At 43.0% G+C, this 21,147-nt stretch overlaps 1 protein-coding gene and 1 long non-coding RNA gene across 11 annotated transcripts in view; one reads left to right on the top strand and one right to left on the bottom strand.

The window, feature by feature from the left end:
- Nucleotides 1–2,755: 2,755 nt before the first annotated feature.
- The window catches only part of LOC142776744 (uncharacterized), a 30,951-nt gene continuing 12,559 nt past the window's right edge, over nucleotides 2,756–21,147 (top strand). The window contains exon 1 of the long non-coding RNA XR_012887776.1: nucleotides 2,756–3,120. This is a non-coding gene — a long non-coding RNA (uncharacterized LOC142776744). The remainder of the gene's footprint in view (nucleotides 3,121–21,147) is intronic.
- The window catches only part of LOC119160764 (uncharacterized), a 174,619-nt gene continuing 164,741 nt past the window's right edge, over nucleotides 11,270–21,147 (bottom strand). For all 10 annotated transcript variants that reach the window (XM_075880990.1, XM_075880993.1, XM_075880996.1 and 7 more), the window contains 2 exons: nucleotides 18,340–18,413; nucleotides 11,270–11,429 (listed from right to left, as the gene is read on the bottom strand). In XM_075880990.1, the coding sequence (XP_075737105.1) occupies nucleotides 18,358–18,413 (56 nt within the window). In that variant the 3' untranslated portion in view covers nucleotides 11,270–11,429; nucleotides 18,340–18,357. The remainder of the gene's footprint in view (nucleotides 11,430–18,339; nucleotides 18,414–21,147) is intronic.

The raw sequence follows: 21,147 nt of genomic DNA, 5'->3' as shown, positions 1-21,147 counted from the left end.
TTTACGATCGCCTACCACTTGATGACCATTGAAGGGAAACGGACGAAGATTAAAGGTAAAGAACCGACCGACCCATTACCGACCTTCCTTTACGCACGCCGCACGCCGACCGACCCATTACGGGGAAACCCTTTCTTTACGCACGCCGTCACGGACCCTCCCGGCACCGCGGCGACAATCTTGGGTGGCCCGACACACGTCGAGAACTGAACAGCACGTGATAAGAACCGTATGTGGACGTGCACGGACAGTTCGTTTCGTTCTCAGTGTTGACAGTGGTTCTTCCTCTTTTTTACTTTCTTTCTTTTTCTTTTTCGTCTTTTTTCTCCCCTCTTTTTTGTTATTTTATTTCCCTCTCACTCTCGCAAACATCTTTCAAGGCGAGAGGGACGCGGCAGCAACGAAGTTTGGAAGTTCATGTCAGTATAACTCATCCCCTGATGAAGGGAGGACCTCCCCTCCCCTCCCCCGAAACTGTTGGGAAATAAATATATTTATCCTTGTTGACAACGCTCCCGTTGTGCCATATCCCATACCTTCACTATATATATATATATATATATATATATATATATATATATATATATATATATATATATATATATATATATATATATATATATATATATATATATATACATATATATATATATGTATATATATATATATATATATATATATATATATATATATATATATATATATATATATATATATATATATATATTTCACAACCCTGCCTGTTTTACAAAAATTATGTACAGTAGCCTGTATCAAGATGGGACTGGGCTGCAAATTGCCAAGACTGAATTATGCCTCAGTTTCTTTATGAGAAAGAAATCAAAGAGCACCATAATTAAAAGATACGGGGAAAATGTCAGACTCATGTTGTGTCTGTTGCCTTCTCTCTAATTTATCTAGAGTGCTGCACGATTATCCCCTAAAATAGATGTATTCAGTATTACACCCTCAGTGTGTGCTACTAAGCACATAGTGAAAAAGTGCTCCACACAATAAATGAGGCAGCGTTCATTTCAGAGTCTAGTATTGAAGCAGGAGCTCCACTTCGGTATGCATAGGTTCTATAACAAAACAACAAAAAATGAGTATACCACTCTTGCATGAAGTTTAAAACATGCCAGAAATTCTAAAGCGGAAGAAGAAAGGACAAATGATTCCAAAGACTTAGCACTCATATGTAATAGGATATCACAATCTTGTGCACTTAAAATAAAGCAATATTCACACCCTGGTTTCCTTTATGGCTTTGTTAATGTCAGGGGTGTATGCATTGCCCTTGTACTGCTGTAGCCATGTATAAAACACAGCAAAGAAATACTTTCTTCTCTACAGTATAAGTACGTCCCAAGAATTAGAATGAATTTAGTGACTAATTGCTAATTGGGTTATCTGGATTAAGAACAGAGTATACATATGTTTTTGTTTCAACAGTGAAAGAGATAAAACCAGAGACCAAGGGTGCACGCACGCACACACACACACACGCACACACACACACACACACACACACACACACACACACACACACACACACACACACACACACACACACACACACACACACACACATATATATATATACGTGTAGAAATGCTTGGTATTTAATTGGTAAAAACTTTTCACTATGCATTTAAAAAATAATCAGATTTGCAGAGAAGGACAGTATAACTGTTTAGTTAATACTGCAGATGACTTCAAGTATCGTCACATATCTCCTAATGTGTACTGTGCACAAACATGTTCCACGTCACTGCACAACAAAATTTATTGCAGTTGATGAATCTAGGGAACCAAGTTTTGGATATTAATTGCAGCTACATAAACTGCATGTTTAGTGCATATTGTGATCTCTCAAGAGAACCAAAGGCGTACTTTGCACCCGGAAATATTGTTGCAAAACGAACTTGTACTCCAAATGAAACAAGTTGTGCAAGAATACGCACAGGCGACAATTAACAGCATGATGTCAAACGAATGTGACAATCACAACTGTTTTAGTTATAACAGCCGAGTTTATTGTATGACTTAATTTTTATGGTTGATTTTCCCATTGGGTACGTGTAGAAAAGTTGTGAGTGAGTCGTTGAAAGAGATTTGGTTGTATATAGTAGCGGTGATATTCCACACTCGCTCATTTCTTTTTCATATGATCGATATACCCGTGAAAAATTGATCGGTGCAGGCAGCGAATGCTTGAGAAACTTCTAGATTGTTTTAGACTGCGTGTCGTAGCAGTCACTGCCGTGCCTTGGCCTGACATTCGCTCGCAGGATTTCAAGCTGGACGGTCGTGCCCTCGCGATCTCCGACGCCAGCGTAGCTCCCGCCGACTGGTTCGCCCTCAGCGGTCTCCTGACGCCGTGCAGCTGTCCCATTGTGGTGCCCCAACCTTGGACTGCTTCGACCGGATCCCCACTTTCCTATCTCCTTCTATTTTCCGTCGCTTGCCTCTCTATTTCTTCATATATTTCCTTCTATTCTTTTTATCCCTTTTTCCCCCCACCCCTATAAGGCACTGCGCCGCATCGCCTATAGACAGACAGAAATTAGGTGCCTTCTTCCTTTTCCTTATGAACCACTAACCTAACCTGACAGTTTATTGGCTTGGAATGGCTTGGCTACTTGACTATCTAGATTGGTGCCCCGTGTATGGTGGAATTTTTTGGGGGCTAGAGGGAGAGGTGTCAGCACGGAGGAAGGAAAGGTAAGGAGAGGGCATGCGCAACCGGCGCAGGGCGTAAAAAATGTGGCGGAAATTATGTCACGCGCAGCCATATTCACTGGGCACAATGGCGGCGTTTTGTTATTGTTGATGTAGTGCGGTGCGGCACCGTTCAGGCGGTCCAGCGGCGGTGTGCGCGTTTTCATGGGCCTCGCACCTAACCGTGGCGTACTGCAGGTGTTCGACAGCATCTATTATTGGTGCCGCATTGTTAGCTACGCGATTTTCCTCCGGTGGTGGTTGTAACCAGGTGTCTGAACTAGAAACCACGAAACGAGCGCGCGTATACGTACTTTGGCGTCCGTAAAAATTATGCTGAAAAGCCATCATAGAAGATAACGACTGTGCTCAAGAATTCGTTCAGTGGGTGCCTTGCAGGTTAGTGACAGTTATGCGGTGTTGCTTCTTATCACAACAGACGACGCATTTGCGGTCCACAGGCCCTTATTAAGATTGTAATCTAATCTTGCTTTTGATATTCCTGTACTGTTACCACATGCTTCTGCGCATTAAAGTGTCTGTTCTGCTTCGCTTAAGATGTTCCCTCTTCGCAATATTGTCTAGCTCTCCGCAATATTGTCTGTATTAGAGCAAAACTCGTTAAAATATCTACACGCACCTGCACAAGGTAACTAGGTGCATCTCACTAGATGCGCGTGCTTGTGCATTCAGAAGCTGACAAAGCCGTTCGAACGATATTGACCAAGTGATGTTAACCTTTTCTCATGCATTCCTTTGGCTAACTTTCCCACCTTTCGCCCTAACGCGATCCTGGTCTCCGTTCTCCGTAGCTACTAGTGTGCGTGAAACACACTGGAGACGTGTTCCCACTCACTTTCGGGTGGTCTTCGCTGCTTTCGTCCTAATGAAATCATGGCCTTTGGGATATCCGTAGGAACCAGTGCGCGTCGGACAAAAGAGGGACGAAAACAAAGAGGCTGGCGCAAACTCTAAAAAGAGGCCGGCGCAAACTCAACGGGCTGCCACGCACACAAGCTCCACCGACGCCAACTTTACTGACACAATTACGGACCTCCGGGTTTATTGCAGGAAAGACATTTTTTTTATCATTGTGTCTAGCCCACAGCCTAACCGAAAATTTCATAAAGCGTAAAGAGAAGCGCTTTTCCTTCTTCCGTGGGTGTCAGCTTCGTCCCGGCCGTGCCTTGAAAGGAGGCGTATTTCATTTCGCCATGGAGCAGCGCGCAAGTTGCCACCGCGATCGGACGAGAGTGTTTGCCAGCCACTAGCGCAGCACTTTTAGTGGCTTGCTATTGTGCTCGCAAATCGCAACGTCTGCGCTTTGCCTATTTGGACTTGTTTGGGATTAATGCGTGCCAATGTGACCATGCAACAGTGCTGAGTAAACAGCTAAGACACTGCTTTGTACCTGGATGCAATGCGGGATATGCTTTGGCCTGCAAACAAGGGAAGAAAGCATCTCTCTTCTCTGCTCCCGCCGATGATGAACATCTCAAGGCCTGGGAGTGTACGATTCCTCGTGCTGACAAACCACTGGAAAAAAACTTCGTTGTGTGTGAAGCTCATTTCGACGAAAGATTCATCGTCCATAGCTACAAGCATGTTATCAACGGATTCTTAAAAACTCGGGAAAAAGCTGTACCTGAGGAAGGGTTCCTGAATGAATCAACTGCCGAAGGACTCTGCGCCACTCTAACCAGCACCCTTTCCATCCGACACTATGTCACGAAAACCTTGGGCTTTAAATACTTGATGACGTCTCGCCTCTGCAAAGACGCACTTAAAATCTTTTTTGGAATTCTGAAGCAACTGTCTGGCTCGTATTATCACCCTTCACCAACACAATTTTTTATCTCAGTGAGTTGCCTCAGTTTTTACAGTTTGGCGCAGTCACCCTCCTGTGAAAACACACCTTCTGGAGTTCCGAGTAGCTTTTTATGTCCGGGCATCCACAATGATTCAATAAAATTGCGTAAAAAGCTGGATGAGCTGCTAGATGTGGGGCGCTTCAATGAGGTTTGTGAAATGATAGTTGCTTGTGAAGCCCTCCCTGACCACACTGATCTCATTGGACGCAAAAGTGACTCCCGGATCACTTATTACGTCAGTGGCTATGTGGCCCAGAAGATGATGAAAATGACTAAGTGCAACGAATGAAGCAGGTTGTTGCTTCACTTTGAAGATTCCAGCTTGCTTCCGTCAGAATCATGCCTTCTGTACCCGTCCGAGTCCTTAACAGACCTGGTCAAAGCTATGGAAGATGCATTCACCTATTACTTTAGTTTCACTAAGTTGAAAAGTGACAAGTGACAGCATAACAGACCTTATCTTTTGCCTGTCTGTGAAGAGGTTAAATATGGTCGGCTGTGAACACCACAAATTGGAAGTGACAAATCAGATAATTAGATTTTTTACACTGACCAGAATGCCTTTTCTCATTGCTGGAGAAAATGCGTGCAATAAAAAAAAGAGAAAATATGAAGTTCTTGAAGTTGAGACGCATGACTTGACTGTCATAGTGTTAACTCAGTGAACAAGGTTTTATTTTATGTTATTGTGCATTACTCACATTCTGTTGTTTCTTGTAATTTTACTATTGTCTTATTCACATTATTATAAATCTATCATTAACAACTCTGATGCCACTGTCTGGCAGTGTTTCACATATGCAGAAATCAATTTTTTCGTGAACTGGTTGGTGACTGTATCTATATTTGCCAATCAAAGTCATGTGTGTACATATGCCCATGGTATCATCGTATATTTACTGTTCTCTTTAGTTGCCTTATTCACTTGCTTTAGCTGAGTTTCGTATAACTTGCAGTTTTCATCAACCTTAATGCATATAATGGGGTTATTTTTCATGTCGTTTTTCGGTTTCGAGAAAATAAATTTCTTGTTTGTAAAATTAGACCTTGATTACACAAGTCTTAAAAATAACGGTTGCCGATACCTTTACGTGCATTGAGACTTCACGGAGAACACTGTGGCATCAAAGTGAAAAGTGCACAAACTTTGTTTTGGTGTCAAGCTTACGGCAAGTCACTTGATTCTCTACCTTCTTAGTTTTGTAGCTGATATACTACGAAGTGAATTGAAAACACTACTTTTCAGTGCCAATACATGCTTTGCAGCGCGCCGCCAGAATTGTAACAGGTAGACTTCGTTATAATCCGCAAAGTAGCGTGGAATATTTCCAACATAAAATGACCGATACGCGCGCGCGGGCGCGAAAAGGGGCATTTTGAAAGCGACCGCAACGCCGCTGCATCCGGATGAATTCTCGCTTGCTCTCCAGCGCTCCGATGCTGACACTTCTCCTTCTGGCCACCATACCACGTGGTCAATGGTTGCCAGCTGCTAGTTTGTTATTACGCGCTACAGCAGCATATAATGACTAATTTAAGGCTCTGACATTTAGGAACACACTGTTTCAAATGAACATTTTGCAATACTATAGGTTCGATACCTAAGTCAATTAATTACGCACGTTTCATTAGGCGGAACGCACAATTTGAAAATTTTCTGCCGAAAAGAAACAAACAAGGTGAAAATATACAATAACTTTATGACTGTATGAAACGAACGTCTGGAGAAAGTTTTCACAAATGAAATGCATCTACTTACGTTTCCGGGTCAAACCAGCTTGTGTCGTCCTCAGTGAGTACTAAGGTCAATGACAACTGCGTGAGGACTATTGTACCATATGAAGACGACCTCAGGACATCGAGTGTTGTCTGGGCTTATTTGTATATTTGTTATTATAGTATTATTAGGCAAATTCTAAACATATATTTTAAACGTGTTCAAAATTACTGCAATTCCAATCCAAAAGATATATTATTCTGTTTGGTCTAAATGGGAAAAAAATTATTGCATTCTTTCTGTATTTACGTGTGCTTTATCCTCCTGTTAGGATTACGTATCATTTGAAAGGCCTTAAATTTCATATCTGCAATTCTCGACCAATCCCCCTGAGTGGGCAAGAGCCATAGTGGAGGCACCACCATCATCATCATGAAGGAGCGGCACACAAGAAGAAGACGTTGACGAAGTTTTCACTAACAAGCTCAGGACAACCTCTGTGTATTTTGTTGACGGGCACAAGTTCGCCCAAAAGAAATAGCTGTTTTAGTTGCCGGCGTTGTACTTGTCCGTTACAATATGGATCGGTCAGACTGGTTGGTGCATCAACCCGCGCACAGAGCATCAAAATTCATTTAAATGAAGCCATCTCATCTAACCTTGAATTTTCATCAATTCACATGCCATTTCAATTTTGAAGGCCTGGTAATCTTTCACAGTCACCCTAACCAGACAACGCGAGAAATCACGGAGATACATCATGAAAAACATGCACCGCACCTTGTTTAAGTCTACTAACCCTCGCTTTCGTTACAACACAAGAAACTTAACTTCATTAATGAACTCTCAACACGCACCTCGGCTGTTAGTCTTTTTGTACCTCTTTGTGACATGTGCGACGCACCCCAATTTTCTTACATATTTGTTAACACGTGCGATAACCTTTTTTTGTCTTAAGTGAATGTTCCCTGTGTATTTCTTCCTTGATTGCGTTTTTTTTTTTTTTTTTTTTGCCCTGTAGGCTTATTTCCAACCTGCAGTTTCAGTGTCTAGGGAAGTTGGTAGATTTATATTCTGTGAACAGCGAGCAGTGGTCTAGTCAATGTATTTCATATTAAGAAGTTCCACTTAGTTCTAAAGCACTCTTTAAATATACCAGACTCATACATTCTAAGAGAACTTGTTGTTGGGCTAGTTGGTGGAGCATTTCGAAAAGTTAATTAGAGCGCGAAAACTTGACACGATCACTCACACCCTAACCAGACAGCGCTGTGTGTTTGATGCATGGGTGTGTGCGTGTGTGAGTGATCGTGTCAAGTTTTCGCGCTCGAATTAACTTTTCCAGAATCATACAATTTCCTCGTGAACAGCATCAAAGGACCTTAATTGATTCCTAATGCATCCATGAATTTATGGAAAGTGCTTGCACGTTTTGGAAATGAAGTTTTGCTGTTTTTATTCATGTCAAAGCCGGAAGGATAATAATAATTAACTGATGGGCTAATTGAAGATTCTCAGCTGCTCAGCTGATTGGACATGGGGACAGGTACAAATCGTTGACATGCCATCGCACCCAAACACTGCAGTTTGTGAGTAAATCACCCAGTAATATAACACATTGTTGAGTTTACTTGATTTGAGAAGAGCTGGCACGGTGCAAACGGAAAGTTGAAACTTGAGGCCCGCGATCTCGTCACGGCGGCTACTATGGCGTACCAACTTTTACCATAAGCACTTGTGCGCCCGTTGGTGGCACTAGTGGGCTTGAAAAAGGTCTATTGATGCTGCGGCCAGCGAACAATCATAAAACCTTACACCGTACGGCGTTTCGGCGTGACCATCAAACTCAATATAGAAGGGCGCTGATGAACCCAGGACACGAACTACCCAGTAATACGTGTAGGCAGCGTATTTCAAGGGGTTGACTTCGCATTACTAGGAAGCAATCCGCACAGCAAAGTTTGGGCAGCGACCCTGAATGCAAGAAATGCAAACTTTAGCGACGATACATGTCGGCTGGTTAAAATTCGCTTTACACACTAGCGCTCGTGTCTCACCTGGCGGAAAGATTCGCTGGTATACATTTTCTCCGCTACCCTTCAGGTGCCGGTATAAGGTCGCACTCACCCAGAATCTTACTCTGAGCGCGAGACGCCTCGCATTTGTGATTTCACCTATACGGAAGGATGGTAGTTTCTGTTGCTTTGTAACCCTATACCGAAAACGTGAATGAAGGCAAAATAGTTTATGGCAGCAGTGAAGTTCCAGTCAAAGCTTGCATCAAAATGCCCGAAATAGAGAATGGGGATTAGAGAATGGGGATCAAAATGCCCGAAATAGAGATTTTTTAGCAGTTATACACAGCGAACAAGCTATTTATATGTGAGTAGGCATAGTACGGTCCCAGGTGCACTTTCCATTGAGGCTAAGTGAATATTTTGCATCAATGATTACCTTGCCCTCCCAATTCGCACAATAAAACATACGTGATTGGAGTACTTCATTGTTATCAAATGTCAAAGTGCCTTTGAAAGTCTGCCCGAAAAATAATGCGTGTTGCTAACGTACAGCATAAATTTTAAAAAAATTACTGCGTATCGCAAGCTTGCTTGGATGCGCAAAGTGAAAAATGTCTACGAAAAGCTACCACTGCGTCAGGGCTGCTTCACATATAGAGCTTAACATAAAAATCATTCCCATAGGCATGAAGTCACAAACACCGACAGAAAGAAATTCACTCAGCAAAGTAAGCAAGACCAAAACGTAATAATGAATGTACAAAAACATGCTACGTATAACACTCATTCCTCCTTGTTAGCAGAACCATCCTTGACTTGTGAAACGCACTTTGCCCCAATGAGGACTACACCATCTACGCATAACAGGGATTAACGATTAACGATGTCTTCTCCCAACGGGTGGGTCATCGCATGCAATAATGCGTTTTCGAAGACTTCTCTATTCAATGATGCGATGAGAGGCAGTTGCTCCAAACGGCCGCTGTACCTGCCGTTTACTGTAGCCCCCGCAATACTTCTACTTACTCTCTTCACAACCACACGCATAAGGGGGGATCTCATGACTTGACATACATGTACACCATTTGTTCAAACTACTGCTCATAGTGACGTCACAGAGAAAAGCTGATGCCTGTGCCTTCCACCCCCCCCCCCCCCCCCCCCCGTCGGCTCAGTGTGACCTCCCTAAAAAAAAACTTTCTGGCCCCTGCTCAAAGAGTAAGAATGTAAATGATCCAGCAACGATAGAGAGGCTGTTGCTCAATCCGTGGACCCCTCCTGCTAACTATAACTATCCAGCCACAGGGAAAAGAAATCTGAAATTCCGTAGATCGTTACCCATGGCTCGTTTATTCAGAAAAGCTTCAGGGAGCCCTATGCAAATACTGCATAGTCTTCGCAGGCGAGTGTGCGGGAAAGGGAGATCACCAGCGCTTGGGCTCTTTTGTGACTAAGGAGTTCACCAATTACAAGAAAGCCATAGATGCCTTTACGAGCTTTGCATCCAGCAGTTACGACGCCATGTCAACGACGTTGTCGGAAAACTTTTTAGCAGTCCGGTCTCGCTCACAGCATGACATCTTGACAAACCTTCACCACGACCTTACAAACCAAGCAGAAGAAAACCGCAAGAACTTGCTACTAATAATCGAAACACTACTTTTCTGTGGCAGGCAAGAAGTGCCACTTCGCGGCACAAACAACTCTGGTCCTATAAATATTTCTGAAGTGCTACCATTAAAAAACAACAAAAATTTTCGGGCACTGCTTAGGATGCGGGCAGATGTGAAGATACCGCCTTGAGAGCTCACATGGTAACATCTCCAGCGAATGCACTCTACATGATCCCAAAAATTTAATATGAATTGATCACCCTCTGTGGTGAAATTATGCAAAAAAAAATACCTGAAAATGTCAACTCAAGTTCGTGTTTTTCAGTCCTGGCTGACGAGGCGACTGATATATCTTGCGCTGCTAACATTTCCCTATGTGTAAGTTACGTCCAACACGACACGTTGGGAGTACCCGTACTGAGAGAAGATTTTGTGGACTTTGTTCCCGTGTACGACCTCACTAGCAAGGCACTGCAAGCACAATCCGAAACAGCCTCAGCAGTGATGGCTTTGACCTGAATCTACTTTGCGGACAAGGGTATGACGGCGCGGCATCAGTGAGCGGCCACCCAAACGGTGTCCAGGCCTTCATTCACCAAACCGTGCATTCTGCATTCTGCGTGGCAATCAAGCATTCTAACACAAAGCTATGCCACATCTCACTACTGCTTTGAAAATATACACTATATACCTAGGTAAATGGAATGAAATGTCGATTTTAGTTGCAATGTTCGCTATCCAATTTCATAAACGTTACATATGCACTTCTGTGATGCAGCCGACTTGTCGGGTTAACGTCAGTTGTAGTTGCCATTCACTGAAGCTAATTTATGTAGGAATGTCCAGAGCTACCATTCTCGCAAGCACAAGCGTTATATATCAGCTTACTGCTTCTCGTCTTGCTAATACTAATATTGTAGTTTGCATCATTGCACAAGTGTAAACAACTGGTTACATAAAACATGCGCTACTGTTCAACATACGTCTCTGCGTACAACCTTTCCACATATATTTAGCGTCATCTCGTAGTACGTCGAAAAGAACAACATGGTCAGCTTCCCTCTGCATGCTTCGCATAAGGTCAATTCCCACTGTAAGTGGGATCTGCCAATCTTTTTTCCGTAGTACTCATTTGGTTAAGCTAAACATTAATCTCCATTTTCATAAACATTTCTTCATATTACAGGCTGGCATAAAACAGATGTGTTGTATTCAGCAACAAGCATAACTAATTTATCATATTCGGCATGCAATGCCACCTTAACGATCCCACTTTCTAGCCACAATCAAACCAGCACACTCGACATTCTTGAATGGCAGCCAAGCATATGCAAGAATACTGGCTTTATTCTTGTAGAACACAAAACAAAAGAAAGGCAGTGAGTGAGAACACAAGAGTGCAAAAATATTTTCTTGAGCATCCACACGAACCAACGGTGACCATCTTCGTTCCCGTTGGCAAAAACGTTGGCCCCATAGCAGCTCTTACCTGCAAGGCAAGGAAAAGTGCTTCGTGCACTACACCGCAAATTTTTAAGCCATACAATACAGAGAGTTTTTATTTGACGATACCGATTCTTTAATGAAAATCTCAAAACAGTACGGCTCTTGTCACTTTTACACACCACAAGCTCTAAGTTGAGGCACAAATATGTTATAAATAAAATGAAAGTGATGTGACTAGTTAATGATAAAAAGTTAATTAGTATTATTAACTTCACTGTAGTTGACCCACAAAGCGTAGGTCAACTAGGTCACAGTTAACACAGTCCAATGTAATGAAAGTGACAAAACTCTAATAAATTAGGGATCAAGACCTAGAGACATGATCTACTCAACGCTACTGTACTCACTCCCATAATAGGGACAATTTTCCAGCAAATTCAGCTCCTAGTTCAGGGTGCGCCTATCACGTGGCATGAAACTTGAGCGGAAATTTTATTCCTAACTACAGCATAAACCCCTGATAACGTATATGTCGCCAAAGTGACGGACATTTGCGCTGCAGCTGAAACAACCTTCTTCATACACTACACTGGCACAAAACGTGTTGAGCATGCATTCTCGCCTGCCTGAGAATAAAGGCGGGCGATGCAGTCAAATTCCCAAAATATTGTAATCGGTGGCGACAATGGCAACGATCCATCTGTTTCTGTGGTAGAAGTTGGGAATAGGCCCAGGAAACCCATTATGATTTGGGCGAATGGCTTTGGTGGTACTTGGACAGAATGTAATAAGCCTGCCGGCTTGCCGGGCGGCGCTTTGAGTCTTTGGCAGTCGGCACAGGTTTGGATGTGACGTTTTACAGCAACAGGTAGCTTCAGACAGTAGTAATTGTTTTGCAGTCGGGATAATGTTCGAGTGAAGCCGAGATGACTAGAGGTGACTTCATCCCCCCCCCCCCCATGAGAATTTTCATTCATTACATTTCATTTTCATTTTATTATACTGTCAGCCCCATTTGGGCTATAACAGGGGATGCAGGGACGATGAGCAAGTATGGGCTGCTGGTGGGACAAAAGTTTTTCTTGTATAGAATGTCGTTCCTGAAACAAAAAGACGGCAGTCCTATGGCGAAAACTTGTGGCACATCTTCACATTGTCCTTCTAAGATGTCGATAAGCGGAAGGAGGTCGGGGTTACTGCGCTGCTCTTGTGAAATAGTGGCCCCGTTAATGACTCCCAAGAATGCAGCATCCATGAACTCGTCATCAATAGTGGCAGGCTCGATGGGTGACGGTGCTAAAAAGTCTGCGTCAGTATGCTTCTTTCCTGATTTATAAATTATGGTCATATCAAACTCTTGAAGCCGAAGGCTCCAGCGTTCCAAACGGCCAAATGGTTCTTTCAAGTTAGTGAGCCAGTGAAGTGAGTGGTGATCGCTGATGACCTTGAATGAGTGGCCGTACAGATACGATCGAAATTTGAGAACCACCCAGACCACAACGAGGCATTCTTTCTCGGTAGTCGAGTAGTTCTCCTCCCTGTGAGAGAGAGAGCTCTGCTGGCATAAGCTATCACTTTTTCGGGGTTATCTTGCCATTGTATCAGTATGGTGCCCAGGCCTACATTGCTGGCGTGGGTGTGAAGTGCTGTTGGCATTTCATTTTGAGCAAGAACCGGAGCTGTTTGGAGGCATTGGCGTAATTCATTGAATGCAGTTTCTTCCTTTTCGCCCCAAAGAAAAGAGACATCCTCTCGTGTGAATCGTGTCAAAGGTGCCGCCATAGACGACAATTTGGCGCTGAATTGTCAGTAATAGGCACAGAGGCCTAAGAAGCGCCTCACTGCTCTTTTGTCATGCGGTGCAGGAAACTTTGCAACAGTGTCAATTTTCTCTGGTTTTAAAGTCAAACCAGCCAAACATATAGCTTGTAGAACTGCGAATAAGCGACTTAGGTGCTCCTTGAATGTAGCTGAGAAGACAATAATGCCGTCTGATAGACCAAGCATGTCTACGACTTCAGTCCTGATAGCACAGTGTCCATTAAACGTTGGAAAGTGGCTGGCACTGAGCATAACTTAAATGGCAGCACTTTAAATTCATAAAGACCGTAGGGTGCCACGAAGGCAGTTTGCTCACGGTCTTTCTCGTCAACCTGTATTTGCCAATAGCCACTTCCATTGATGAGAAATAGCATGCATGCCCCAGCCGATCAAGAGAGTCATCTATGCGTGGCAGTGGGTAGACGTCTTTCTTTGTGACTTGGTTTAACTTGCGGTAATCTATACAGAAACGCAAGGTGCCGTTTTTGTTTTTAACCAATACCACGCGGGATGCCCAGGGCTTTTTGAAGGCTGTATTACGTCATCTTGGAGCACATTTTGAACTTGCTTTTGGATCTCCTCGCATTTTTTCGGAGCCACGCGGTATGAACTTTGTCGAATCGGTTTCGTAATTTCTTTAACAATGATTCGGTGCTGGGTCAGTGGCATTCGCTAGACTTTCGACATGCACGAAAAACAATTTTTAAACTGGTGTATCAGCTCTAGTAGGCGGTCTTTATTTGAGGGTGACAGGGTAGAGCAAATGTCGACAGACAAAGGTGTTGAGACTGGGACTGTCACATCATCCGTTTGCAAAGTGAATCAATTTTTGGCTTGGTCCACATCGTCGTAGTAGGCAATTAAGGTGCCCTTCTGGATGTGACGGTGCTCGTTGCTAAAGTTGGTGAGGAGCACTTCTGTCCGCCCATCAGTTAGTACCAGAACGCCTCTCGCTATGGAAACACCTTGCGTAAGCAATAGCGTGACTATTCGCTCCGCTATCACCTCGTTGTGGCCCGGCCATTCACATAACACTGACACAAGGCAAGCAAGATCTCAACGGGAACATCTCATTATCGGCTATACGTAAACACTGCAGTTGTTTTTCAGTGACGGCAGCAATGTAAGGATGGGCAGAAAAGGTGACAATACATTCTGGAATGTTGATTACAGCACCGTACTATTGCAGAAAATCCATACCCAAAATCACCTCTTTACAACAGTCTGGTAAAATCACAAAAGTGTGTTTCTATGTGTGCTGGCGGTTCACTAGATTCAAATGTAAATATAATGTGTTTTGTTGACTTTTCTGTGTTGTCTTGTCTGATTTTTATTCTTTGAACGTTTACAACATTTTGCTTTTTTGACCCATCAAGGAGCTCAGCTTCAGTTAGGTTCAAGTGGTCATCATCAGAGACAACACCTCGAATGATATTCATAGACCTATGTGGACTAACTGTGATAGGGATGTCTCCAATGGATGGCAGACTCTGTGCAGCGTCATACTGCTTCCTGTCTCGCAGTTTAAGCAGCAGATTGCCGTTAGCCATCTTAGGGGCCTTATAGCTAGGTCCTAGTTTCTCTGTTAGGTTTTTTGCTACTAAGAATGGAGAGATAACTCTGGCTTTTCCACCAGACTGTTCACTATGTATTACATGGCACTTTGAAAAGTGTTCCTTGGACCTTGAAGAGAATGTGGTTACTGCTTTGGTGCTCAACCTTTTCAGGTTACAATCAGCTTTGAAAGAGAATGATCTTAACATAACAGGCCATTTAAGTTCGGCAACAGTGCCAGCTGCCAATCACCAAGCCCAACCAGCGGACGTGGCAAGATGCTGGGCAAGTCCTGTCGACGCCAGCTGTACAGCGCTGCTATAACCCAATATGAAATAGCCAAGACTGGGCATCCACACAAGGTTAACCCTTGCCACCAATAAATTTGGAAATAAACAGAAAAGAGAAGTGACAGGACAGATAAAAAGTGCGGGAGAATGACTAAGATCTAAGGAGGGTGAGACAGGAAAAGGCGACTGCTAATTTCCCCTGGTTGGGTCAGGCCAGGGGTGCCGTCTACGAGAAGCCGGGGCCAAAGGGTGCGTTGCCTTTGCCGGGGGGCCTTAAAGGTCTAATCATCCAACATCCGCTCAACCACCTTTTCCCCAGTCACGGCAAGGCCACGCACGGCTAGGCGTGGGAGGGAGTCGAAACCCTCCCCTTTGCTCGGATTTGTGGTGTTCCTGCACACTAAACGCCTGCTTAAGCAGACTCCCCTGCGGGGTGCTGTGTCTAGTGGCCCCTTCCAAATCCTAATGTGGTGCACGATATCACATTGGTGTATTATGGCGAAGGTGACTCAAAAACTCGTTCCACGGCATGTTTGATATTGCAGACTGATGTACATAAGACTTACTTTTTAATGAAGACAAAGACACTATGTTCCACTATGCCTAAAACGACAGCCACATACTAGTACACATGCAAGATGTTTGTCTACATTTCATCATGTGTACCTCATTGAGACTAAAGTTGAATGGCATTTAACAAAATGCAACATGCTAATGCTGTTTTGGTCAAAGGCAGAATCTCAAGCGCCTTGCCCCCATTTATTGTTTAAATAGAGGGAAGCGTACCGCTGCCTCTCACACAAACTATTGGGGTTCCTCTAGCCCAGATAATTTTACATGCATTATTATATTCTTTATCACAGTAGTGTCAGGGCTGCTTCACATAAAATTTATGGGCTCGCCCATACAATCAGGACATTTAGTCAGCATTCGGGAGTCTCCTAGACAAATTCCAAGACTTGGCAGATATGCTGCAAAGATAAACTCCCATTTTGATCTCCATAAATACCCCTCAACATCTGGAAAGGCTGCTGCCACGCACCACTATTTGTGCTAATTTTGGGACTTTTGTTTACAGCGATTACTGCGATAATTCCTCTCCTAATCCTTCATTACTGTCACCTTTGGGAAAAGTGCAGCACTTACAGGTGGTACCACAGTTCACTGCACCAGTGCACCGCCAGCAACGCGAGTGGCAACGTGCGGCCACTTCTGTTTTATTTGGTGTGCTACGAATTGTCGTCTTTCCGTCAGCTGCGCCCGCGTTGTATGCAAGTGCATGCACGCAAAGGTGACAGGGTCCATCAAACCGGTGGGCTTTTAGAAAGTTAACATGGCATGATTATTTTGGGGCCTCAAATGAAAAGAAAGGATTTAAATTTATGGAACCAATAACGCTCTTGTTGCGGCAGAAAGCACAGGCATGCGCCAGAATGTTTTGACAAGGCGATTCATGTGGCCGGCTGCGTAACTCTCGAAAGATATAGGCCGTCAAAGTCTATGTTTGGATGCATTCCTTCTTGTCATTTTGCTGGCCTATTTCTGAGTAAAAGACAACATTTATGTTTTACATGTGTTATGCAACCCTTTGCGATTCGCATAAATGTAGGGTCAGCGAACTTCACGTGCTGCATTTAGTAATGCGTGGCAATTCCATGAAGCTTTCTGTGTAGTAGTTCAGGTCCGTTTGTAGACATTGCTTGGGCTGCATGAATCCTTGAGTAACTATATATGTCATGCGCCAGCTTTTGCACATATCTCAGCTGCCACATAGTGCAATAGAATGACGTGGTGTAGTTTCACTTGTACGCACAATGCTGTCAAGAGCAACTGCAGCACAAGGAGATTAAATACTTTTTATTCTTGTGGCCTGCGACACATTTTGCCTTGCATGAGGGGCTTGTTTCTTACTGTTACTATTTACGAAGTAAGTCACTATAGAAACTTCAATACGGCGGTAAAACAGCCGCAGTGTACAAAAGAAAATCGCTGAACATGTCAGTGGCTTTCTGCCAACAAAATGTTGACTATAATCTCAAAATCCCGTTACCGGTTGCCACTCAGTTCCTTCAGCACTGTAAAAATATCCCTTAACTAGTGTGGACACTAAGTTTACAGGGAAAAATCTGCAGCATGTACTTCATAAACACTTGCTTTACGTGGCATACACTAATCTAATGTTCCCGCCAGTTTCTGAAGCATGGTCACAGCGGAAAAACGGCAAAACATTGTTCAAGGTGCGCAGTTTTTTGAATTACTGGGATAGTTTAACTCTCCTATCATGGCAAACATCCGTCATTGCTAACACCACATAAAAGATACGGTACGGTGCTTTTTGGCCACCTATGGCCCTTGAGGCACAAAACCCTACTAATCATTGTCATAGTTTACCCCTACACCATTTAAATTATACATGGCATTGCACAGCACTGCTAACAATCTGACATAGCTACGCTCATTGGTCGGCTGCTGCATGGAGAACACCAATTTCTTTTCGTTCACTCCCATACCTTGGCACCACCAGCTCAGTGTAGCACAGCACACTACCCTTACCTGTGCAGTGTGCTGTGGCACTAGCCTGCTTTGGCTGTTAGTGTGTGGTGCATGTGAGCAACATAAGCTCACACACTTTTTTTGCATTACACATGCTGAACCTAGCATTCCTTTCAATATTGCTATTTGTGGTGCCACCCATTCAAGCAAGTTTTTTTTTAATAGTGTTCAGACATCATGGCCATCCTGGGATGTGAAAGGTGTGGCTTGGCTTGATGCTGTCTTGGCTTAAACTAACTTCAAAGCTTTGTGAATAATAAAAGCTGGCTTTTGGGGTATGAAGCTAAAAAGGGGCACTGATCCCGCCACTATTTCACTGATGAAATCAATTAGCATGCAACAATAGCCTTGCTACCTCATCACCCACTGGGGCTTAAAAACTACGTCATGGTGCATCACTACAACAGCCTCACAATTTTGTCCAAACTTCATCCATATATTTTTCAATTAATTTTGCTACATTACTACAGCTGAACATCTTTTTCTTTCGAATGTTCTTCCTAAAGGTGGCTTTTTCCAAGTGCAACAGAAATAATGGCAATGCTTTTAGCATGGAGTAATAAACATGGACCACTACCTTGTTTCTGCAGAGTTGGAGAAACACAAAATAGATGAAAAGAGAAGCATGCAATGGCCACATGATGAAAACACTTTCTAATAATAACTGTAGCTCTTTACTAGAAACTTCCTCACAGACCACAGCGTGAAAATGAGCCAGCATGAACTGAGGCTTACTCAGGTCCCGTGGCAGCATTAAGTGTCACTGGCATCCATGGCACTGGTGGAGCAAAGGTCAGGGCCCTTTTCATCTGTGCATGGTGCAGAAAAGAACGAGACTCATTAACACAGAAATAAGATAATTGAGCTCTTGTGAGTCCCACACAGCACCAATATTTATTATCTTTAACCTAAGTGAAATATTAACCATGGTGGTACTGAAAAATAACATGGACTCACTTTCCACACCATACTTATTTGCACGGATCACAGTGCTTCATGGCCATGTGATGCACCGGACATAACTCCCAACTTGGCCGCACATTCTAAAAAAAAACTTGTCTGCTAGTAGCTCCAGGTTTGCAAACGGGTTAGCCAGTTGCAACGTGCTGCTCCTGGTGCTTCCGCAGCACAAACAAGTTCCTCCCAAAGGATAAAGTTGCCATGTGTTGATGTAATGTACTATAAAGATCTTAGCTGCATCACAGAACAATTATGTACAACAGTGAACATTCCAACATCATTCACAAGTAGTGAGATGCACTTTAATAGGACATTCTGGATGATTTTTCACTAGCTGGTGTTCGTACCTTAAACTCAAAGAAGTAGATGAGTATTTTTTGCATTCCACCTCTGTCAAAAATACAAGTGCCATGGATAGGTATCATATTCATGTTTGGTAGTTGCATGCCTCTGACACACTAGTGGCAAAGGCAGCAATCAAGGGAACACCGAGAACAATGCAGTAAACATAGATGTTGCTACCACAATGGTTCCCGTGAATAGCCCATGTTATTTATACCTGTGCCAAACAGGTGTTGGAATGCCTTCAAATCAGTTGTCTCTTGACTCAATGGTCAAGTTTAAGCTGGTCATATGATTCAATGGTCATATGGGAGCTTCTGAAGGCCACTAAGTCAATAGTCTATCAAGCCAACAGAGCATTCTACAACTCTATCAAACCACCTATTGCCAATGAGCAATGGAAGTGGAAACGGCACGAATGCACTCTCTTGTTCAGAGTGTGAGCGACTCCCAATTAGAGAGAAAAAAACATACTAGTATACTTCGAAAATAGTAAATGTAAGTGATATCAATTATTTATTAAGCAAAGCATTTTTGCCACTTCAAATGTGCACATTGCACATAATACTAACAACAGTAACATGCCTATGTTGTCAAGAGTACATTATAGTAACATTAAGTGCCACAAATGTTATCACTGCTTTACTGCTTGGCACCTTAAAAAGGAAACGTATATGTTCAACACTGGGTAAACAATTTATGGAAATGTTTAAAAAAAATAACACATGTGCTTTTAGGTGCTCTTGTACAATTTAACTCTCAGTGACATGAAAATAAAAATAAAGAAATGCAGCACTACCGAATTTTTGCGAAAAACACCTGAACTACTTACTCAATGGCCGAATGCTGTGCCACTGAGTCAATAGAGTAATCCCATTTTGATAGCCATCGACCAGATGGCCTTTCAAAAGTAAAACTTAGGTGAAGTTCAAGGGGAAGACGGGAGCTTGAAGCGATTTGACAAGTGGGCAGCAGCAGCCCTGAAGAAGACAAGCCCGCTTGTCGAAATATCCACCGCAGTGACACCCCGTGTTCATGATGAATTTTTTAGGGGTGCTTAAATAGTGAAACTTAATGTTGAATCAAGTTTGAATCAAATACTGCTGAAAGTGGCCAAAAATATACTCTAAAATCGAAGATAGAAAAGATTTTGATGAATATTGAAAAAAACAACAAAAATTAAATCCGTTCATGTCCTCGAGCACGAGTAACTGCTACCAAAAGACTACAAACTGTCATGCAGAAGCAGAAGCTCTTCCTCATGACATGGCTCTCAGCCTCTTCGTTTGCTGTAGTTGCAAACATGCGCTCAATGGGCAGCAAGAATGAGAAAGTATCGCAAGGCAATTTCAGAGATAGTTGGATAGCACTTTCCAGTATGCCAAAGGATCATTCTTTCTTGAGATCAAGGCCTCATTGAAGCATTCTTGAACCTCCTTACTAATAAGGTCTGATCCCTGTATACTGGTTATTTTTGATGCTAGCAGGTCAGCAGCTGCCCAACTTGTTCCCTGCCCTTCTTTGCTGGGTCCAAGACGTGCGAAAATGACAATCCCTTAAAAGAGACATTCACTTGCTTTTGAACCAGGCTATTGATGCAAGTTTGAATCAAAGGTCTCCTGTAACGGCATCACTTTTAGTTTTATTCATCCTACCCTAGCCAAGTTGCACTACTATTGGCTTTTGTCGTGCTTTACATATTTGCCCTGTCGAATTATTCAAAGCTTTGAATACCAGTTATTTGAAAGTAAAATCAAATTATACAATTAAATATTATTCGACTTGAATTTCAGCCTTGAATATTGGCACATCCCTAAAATTTATTTATCTCCACAGGTAATACTGGTGGTCTACAGCAGCCCTGCTGCCTGTGCAAGCTACAAGTTCCAGACAAATTTTCTAGAATAAGTCAGTATAGACGAAGTCACACTTGTCTAAAGTGAAGTAGCATGTGCCAGAGAATGTTGTAATTGCCCACTGCTGCTACCTCATGACAGGAACAAGCTACCGTTCATACTGGAATTATAGCGCAAGAACCTGGCATGCAGTAGAACTGTGGTGTGCATAAATACGTCGATCTTGGCATATTTCTGCCGGAAATGGTAGCTGAAGCAGCTGGCTGGGCGCTCTGATGAGTAGGATTCCGCCCGTACACCATTTGGACCATGCAAAGGTGCATTAGGCACACTGTACGGTGTTTCATGCTACCTACTGATGCTGTTCTGAGAAAGTTTGTTAATG

The sequence above is a fragment of the Rhipicephalus microplus genome, chromosome X (genome assembly GCF_043290135.1).
Source record: "Rhipicephalus microplus isolate Deutch F79 chromosome X, USDA_Rmic, whole genome shotgun sequence".
Taxonomy (NCBI): domain Eukaryota; kingdom Metazoa; phylum Arthropoda; class Arachnida; order Ixodida; family Ixodidae; genus Rhipicephalus; species Rhipicephalus microplus.
This window is presented reverse-complemented; position numbering and strand designations above follow the sequence as displayed.